This window comes from Pleuronectes platessa, chromosome 5 (assembly GCF_947347685.1).
Source record: "Pleuronectes platessa chromosome 5, fPlePla1.1, whole genome shotgun sequence".
NCBI lineage: Eukaryota > Metazoa > Chordata > Actinopteri > Pleuronectiformes > Pleuronectidae > Pleuronectes > Pleuronectes platessa.
Window position 1 is genome coordinate 17462239 of NC_070630.1, and position 7477 is coordinate 17469715.

Sequence of the window (7477 nt, forward strand, 5' to 3'; positions counted from 1 at the left end):
TATAGGTGCAGATAAAGCTGAGCATTTGGCTCAGACAGGCATTTGCTGAAGAAGAAGAAGACCAGGTGATGCATCTACTGGTCAAATGTAGACTTGTGATAAGCTGTATACCATGAGAGGAGAAACAGGGCATGTGCGTGGAGACATGACAGTCTGAAACTGAACATAGGCAAGTTTTTTGTTAAAGTGAAAATCCACCCAGAGAATTAACACAGTATTGTAAGTTGTGTTATGGTACATGAATAGCTCTCTATCAGCAAGAATTAATAGATACAAACATAATAAAAGAAAACCCCACCCTCAGAAAATATGATAGAATAATTTACCATCATATTTGAGAAAAGTCAAGGAGACAGAAATCTTTGGAAATACATCCTGAAAAGCATTAAATAATAATACTCTTCTTTTCTATATTGTCTGTAAGAGAGCTTATACATTCACTGATAACATGAGTGTTTGTGGAGTGTGTGTGTGTGTGTGCATGTGTGCGTGTGTGAGTGTGTGTGTGTGTTCTTTGAGTATATTCTCTATTTGAAAAATATGAATCAGACAAAGACAAATTGTAATAAAATGGGATTTCTAAAATAGTCCTTTGCTCAAAAGGGTTCCTCCATGGGAGGAACCGTATTCAGATTGACACGACAAATAGCTTATGACAGCTGGTGCTTCACATGTACAATTTTAGGGATTAAAGCTTCATAAATAAATAAATAGATCAATAAATAAAACATTTGGCCCCGGTGCTCGCATGTTACGATGATCTCTTAGAGGAGCTGTGGTATTAGTCGAAAATAAACTCTGGATGGTCATCAGCTTTGACAGAGGGAAAATTTGAAAATAGTGTCACTAAATGATGAAAATGTCGTACATTATGGGATATTTGGTATTATTGATCGTACAAAGGGTGATGTTATCATCCAAATGAGGAATAATAAAAATATTTGTGCATCTGGCAACGCCGATGGTGATTCTCTCTCCACGTGATCGATGTCCATCATGCATACGAGTTTGAAGGCAAGGGAGACACATCATGGGATAGATTTTTACATAACACACATGTAGGTCCCATTCTCTAGTCTGGTGCATGTGCGTGAGTGTCTGATGCGCATCATGCCGTGTCACCCCACGGGTCTCTGTATCTGTTGAAGCTGATGATTTGGCAGTGAAACTCTGTGAGCGCTCTGGGCATGGGCGCCACTTCCTCCCATTGACTCCTCCCACTGTAGAACACCTGCACAGGTAACAAGAAATCACATTGTCAAAATATTCAATTTAATATGTATTCACAGAAATTTGGATAATTAATAAAGAAAATTGCTTCCTCCTAAAGGAGCACAACATACAAACAAAATTACGCCATAAAACTAAAACTTAGAACTCCACAAAAGTCAACAAAAGTGGCAAATGTGTTTTTCTTCCTATAATTTATATTGATATTAGTTAGACGTAGAGCTGATGTTTGTATCTCTAAACAAATAGATTTATCCAAACATGTCTTTTTTCAGTCATAAACAATTAGTGATATTTTTGATTGCATATGTTTCCTGTACTATATCTGACCACTGTTCATGTCTGGGTGTGTTTTTGATGTGTGATGTCTGCAATTACCCACATATTTAACTTTTACAGAGTTGGTAGTTTGCATTGAGCTCTTAATGATTTGAAAACTTATAATTTATGTTTTATTTTATTTACAAAAAAAAGATTTTTAAGTTTCGTATATATGCCTATACGCAATAAAGACTAAAGTGGGATTTAAAAGTTTTTCTTCCCTACCTGAACTTCATCTGTGATCTCGTCAGGAGAGTAATCTCCACCCAGGATGTAGATTCTGTCTCTCATTCCCACAGCTCCTGCATTGAACCCAGCGCACTCGAACGACCCTTTACCCTTCCACACGCTCGTCTCTGGACAAAAACTGTACACCTGCATGGAACAGAAAAATACATTTAAATACAATCTCCAATTTAATGAGTGTTCAACTCATCCATTTGTGCTCATGTGATGGCCTAACCTTATAAGTGGAGAGATCGCATAGGTGCAGTGTGTTATCAATTGACACTGCCTTGACCAGTGTGGCATGGAAGAACAGGCCAAACTCTGCCACCAAGCGGCTCCAATGGTCCTGCTGGGCGTCATAGCTGTAAAAACAGTCCAACGAGGGATTAAATGAGCCTGTGATTTCCACCTCTGATCCAAGAGTATAGATGATGCTGCCACAAGCACTGGCTTCAGGGTAGAAGATGGCAGTGGGCAGCGGGCTGACTGAGCACCACGTCTGTGACAGAGGGTTGTAATATTCCACCTGGAACATAGGATGGAAAAGAACTGAGTTTGACCTTCACATTTTTAAATGAAAAACTTGCCTTTGATTGAATTTAAAGGAGGCACTGTTACCTCCAGCAAACTGGGAGCCCCGCCTCTGGATCCCTTGGTCCGCCCCCCGATGACGTACACTCTGTCCAGGCAGGTCACAGCCGTGTGCATGGTGCGGGGCTTCAGCATGGCCGGTGCGGGCGAGCACGTGAGAGTCACAGGATTGAAGCACCAAACCTCATCAGTGGCCTCGTGGACGGGTTCTGCTATGTGAAGACGGATCGCACGGCAACAGTTTCCACGACAACCGCCTGTGACAAACATCTCAAATCCAGAAGAGAAGAGGAACAGTTTTCAAACTGTAAAACATGATGAAAACATGTAGGTCTTTTACATTTTGTAATCACTTTCATTGCCTGGACCTGGATTTGTCAAGCCATTATTTTTGGACATAAGTTTGGCATCAAAAGATGTAGTATTCTATTTGAGGATTTGTTGAATTCAAATCAGGGCTTTCACTAGAGTGATCCATAACACTTCATCTCTTTTTTTTTAGACCTTGTTGGACTTGGGTTGCTTTAAATAGTTATTTCTCTACAGGGTCCACATGCACTCTCTGCCAGATGGCCACACATTATCTTTATGTAATCTTTCATATGATGGTGGGGGTTCATAGTCGAAATCAAAATCTTTTTTGCTTCCCAGTCCCTGAAGCTATGAATCATCTCCAAACCAATGAGGAACCCCTCTTCTGAAAAGCTGTCTTTGTTCTGTGCCACACATGTATACAGTTACTACATTATTCTAAAATGCCTGGTTTATGTCTATATGTTCACTAAAAGCACGGTTGTAAGTTTCTGTTAGTGGTTTCTATCCAGGAAGCTGGGATAAAAATGGGGTCTCAAGATAAATCTGAGGTTTCAAAGTATAAGAAAGAGAAGTTTTGTCAGGTATAAACATTCTAAACCACTACAGAGCAGCAGTTCAGTCCCATAAGGTACCTTCTCGGCATAGCTGGTCAAGTATGATCCCGGTGGGTCTGGAAACGTGGTTGTCCCCTCCAACTCTTTCCACTGGTCTGTTTCCAGACAGTAGCAGAAGGTGTGACGGATTTCTCCGTTCTCTTCCGTCTTGTGGATGTAGATGTAGCTCTGCGTGGTGGCCGGCCTGGCATCAGCGAGCAGGCCGTCGTACTGGGTCTGTCTGCTCTGGGCCCCTGACAGCAGGGCGAGACATGACTCGTCATCGCAGAGCAGAGTGTCTGAATCACACAGAGTCTGAAAGAGAAGGTAATTGTCAGTGTCACGTATCATACACAGGAAATACAATGAATGTTCTACATTTTAATCAGATATTATGATTTAATAGGTGTATGTGACACCTACTGCTAGGCTACTCACAAAAATGTCCCTAGAAAGTTAAATCAAAACTTTCTACCTTGCAGTTACAGCCCCTTGCCAATGGGGATTGCTGCAGCCTCCTCAACAACCCTGCTTCCAGTGTCCTTAGTAAGACATAAGTAACAGAGGAAGGATGAGGCATTCAGGTCCTTGGAGTGTGTTTATACCTGAAGTGCAGGTGCAGGTACATGGTGCAGTCTGGTTAGAGAAAACAATCCTGGTAACAGCTTCTGTCGTACTGGGACATCGCTCCGCACCCATCTGAGAAGGGAGGTCACCACTGCCTCCTCACTGGGAATGTTTAAAGAGTCTGACCTCAGGCATGCCTCCAACACATTCACCTGTAAGGACCAATCGAAACAGTAAATGCTGAATGATTCTGGATATAAAGATGAACGACGTGAGGGCTCGGGTTAGGGTCTCAATCTCTCGATCATAAACCCTGTCAGAGTACATATTTTTTCTCAAAGATGGTAATTTTAGTTCTTATCTTCCTTACATTTTAACTTTAGTTTTAAAATATATTTGATTGATACTATTAAAAACGAGGTGGAATGCCATAATTGACACCTGATTGGTCGAGCATGTGTATCTTTGAAAACCTTGCAACAGCAGTGCAATCCCTAAATTACTGGCTCCAAATGTGCAAGATGGTGGCATTCGTATCCTGAATATTTTGGCTTCATTCTGGATAGTGGGAGGAAGTCGACACACATCGTCCATCTTTATATAAAGTCTATGGAGAGCAAAATAATAACAACACAATCACTTCTAAAATCAAAATCATTAATTACATTATTGTATTGATTTTACACAGCAGAAGCTTCTTGAAAGAGAGATACAATCATCGACCTTCAGTTACAGATTTTCTCATGTGTATCAATGAAAAGACTTAAGTAGCACCTGCATATCCAGGAAGTCCTGGGTTTTGGAAAGGTCGTTGAAGTTCTGAATCACAAACTCTTTGGCACTTTTGAGGAGGGAGGTGGAGCCGTAGGCCTCAGCCAGGGACAAGAGGGACAGGCAGCTACAAAGATCCATGGTTCCTATCAGGAAGTCGCTGCACGCTCTGGACAGGACTGAAACCTTGAGGAATGACAATGACAGGCAAAATGTACACATTGTGAAACAGCTGCTTTGAAATAAATATGGTGTACGTACACAGAAAGTTTATATCAGAGACTTTAAGCGGCATTCATTTAAAAAAAAAAATCTAAAAAACTGTGTATCAATGAATGAAGTAACACATTAGTGATGAGTCTGTGGCCGACTGACGATGTATCGCATATTTTATACATTTATCTATGCCGAGAGGCTTTTGTTTTCATCAGAGAATAACTCATTGATCATGATGAAAAAAATCTGGAATATTTAGGGGACTGATATTTGTGTATGTCATAATAAAATAAGGGATGATGTTCATCCTTACATTTTTACACTTTAGTTATCTGTTCGTAGGTATAATTGGCTTCGCTTTGTTTTATTTAAGTAAAGTTTGTGTTAGCTCAATTTCCAATAGCTTCATAACAACTATACTGATTTACAATTTTTTTCACACTTTGTTTATAAGCTATCAATATTGGAACTGATGAAAATATTTTAGATGTGTGGAGGGCTAAACTAACACTGTGTAAAGATATGGTATGACAGCATATTTAGATACAAAATTACAAAGATGGTTTGATGAATATTGGATTAATTCACAATTTCACTTTGTCAAACATGACATCCAGGAATGTCAGAATACACTTTTGTACCAGCACATTGATTTTATCTCTTAATCTCTAAACTCAGCAACTCTGCCTGTTACAAGAGACTGACAACAATTGGTACGGCATCTTCTCTTGACTCTTGCAGACATGATGCTTGTTTAAGAGACATAAAAGCAACAATGTAGAAATGTCATGTATGTATCCCTACCTGTAGAAAGGAGGCGAGCTGGAACAGCATGTCTACATTGCTGTCGGTGATTAGCACCTCTCCAGAGTACGCAAAGTCCAAAAAAGAACCCACCGCCACTGGACACTGGTCACCCAGAGTCACCGAACCATCATCACGCTCTCGCATGTCCACCTCGAACATAGCCCTAAATACAGAACAGTTTCATATTACATCAAAAGATAGATAATATTTAATAGATAATAGATAATAGATGATAGATGATAGATAATAAATAATAGATAATAGATACCTGAAGAAATCACTGCAAGCTGCAAGCACACAACGATGACAGGGGAAACTGCATTCCTGGACCTTAACAGTGAAGTCTAACAGGAGGCCTCGCTCCCTCAACGATCTGAGCACACCCAGCAGCTGCAGTCCGTGGGACTCAGACGCCCGCAGCAGGGTCCGGTGCTCCGGGGCCCCGTTGCATTGTGGAGCTATGCCAGATACACTGCTGGTCGGACTGCTGCTGGTGTCATGGGCGTTGGCAAAACAGGAGGATGACTCTTGATTTTCATCCATCTTCCCAAATTCTGACAATGAAAATAATAACAGTATAGTGTCAAATGGGAATTTGTGTGTCTGTGAGAGAGAGAGAGGTGAGTGGTGGTAATAAAGGATAATGCATTAGATATATCCACTTCATTACAGCATATCTGTAACACAATCCACTCTGCAATGCAAACCTCTCACTGAGAGCAGTTAAAAGAATAAGATTTCAGTTTACAGCACATCCAGTATTGTGACACAATTACTCAGATATTACACACTGAAGGATATTACACAACCTTTAACGATGTTTAGCATTAAAAACTCAATCATTTGAAAATACAGGTTAAATATGTAATAATTCTAAAGCAGGAGAAGTTCTACTCACGGTGTCAGCACCTCGGACAGCTCTCTCTCTCTCTCTCTCTCTCTCTTTTACTCAGGTCATTCACACTTCCGGAATCCTGAAGTCACGCGAGGATCTGGACAGATTTTTGTTTTCACACTCCTCATTAACATCATCCTTTTTAAAATGGCGTTGTGTTGATGATACTGATTCGATATGTATCTCGTTTTTACACCTGCTAGAGACGCATGCGGGAATGAAGCTCTTTGTTTGCTTCACAAGTGGGCGCAATGGCAGCTGGGAGATGTAGTTCTCTCTCATTGGTCGGTTTAAAAACTCGGCAAGAGGTTGCCCCATTCGTGTCTTGTGTATTCTGTAGTTCTAAATATGTAAATATATATAGTTAAATATGATATTTTTGTCGTATATATAATTTCATATTTAACTGTATATAACTAATATAAATGGCTTTTTTCAGTTGCAAGATATAAGTGAATACATGCTCAAATTAGTATAAATAGTAGACTGCTGTTGAATCCATAGTTTTATGTTTGCATGTGCTCTGCAGATTGGGAGTGTTTTGTTTTCATTTATTTATGCTCTAAATGCACCAATGATGACAAAGCATTTGCTCCTTTATTGAAAATGTGGTGTAAGTCACTTCCTCACCACTCGATGGCGATGCCCTGCTGTAAGGAAAAATAAAATGTGGTTGCTATGCATGAGGCCAGGAAAAGAAAACCACTGAATCTAAATCAGTGAACGTGAACCTCCAGCTACTGCAGTACCGTGTCACCGCCACCACTTTTCCTGCCTGTGTTGAATCCAAACGATACATAACAGCAGGCCTTTGTTGACATGCACCAAAACCACCACAGTGAGGGTGACCTCTTGTAGTAACAATATGCATGCAGACACATACTGATAGATTTCGAATACACATAAAGATTATATCAGAGCAAAAATATTAATAAATTATTCT

At 40.2% G+C, this 7477-nt stretch overlaps 1 protein-coding gene across 1 annotated transcript; it reads right to left on the minus strand.

Annotated features, from left to right (window-relative positions):
* Positions 1-475: 475 nt before the first annotated feature.
* Positions 476-6862, minus strand: kbtbd3 (kelch repeat and BTB (POZ) domain containing 3). The gene is made up of 10 exons (XM_053422222.1): positions 6538-6862; positions 5908-6193; positions 5637-5802; positions 4620-4802; positions 3884-4057; positions 3318-3593; positions 2398-2640; positions 2015-2305; positions 1777-1926; positions 476-1231 (listed from the first exon to the last, which is right to left on the minus strand). The coding sequence occupies exons 2-10, from the start codon at positions 6180-6182 to the stop codon at positions 1109-1111; spliced, it is 1881 nt and encodes a 626-aa protein (XP_053278197.1). The 5' UTR covers positions 6183-6193; positions 6538-6862; the 3' UTR covers positions 476-1108.
* Between the last annotated feature and the right edge of the window lie 615 nt (positions 6863-7477).

Excerpts from the sequence above, each read along its gene's own strand:
- kbtbd3 (XM_053422222.1), bottom strand. The coding sequence starts at position 6,182 with ATGGATGAAAATCAAGAGTCATCCTCCTGTTTTGCCAACGCCCATGAC. Across the intron at positions 3,594-3,883 it reads TACCTGCACCTGCACTTCAG|ACTCTGTGTGATTCAGACAC; the intron begins GTATAAACACAC and ends CTTCTCTTTCAG. Across the intron at positions 1,927-2,014 it reads GCGATCTCTCCACTTATAAG|GTGTACAGTTTTTGTCCAGA; the intron begins GTTAGGCCATCA and ends TGTTCCATGCAG.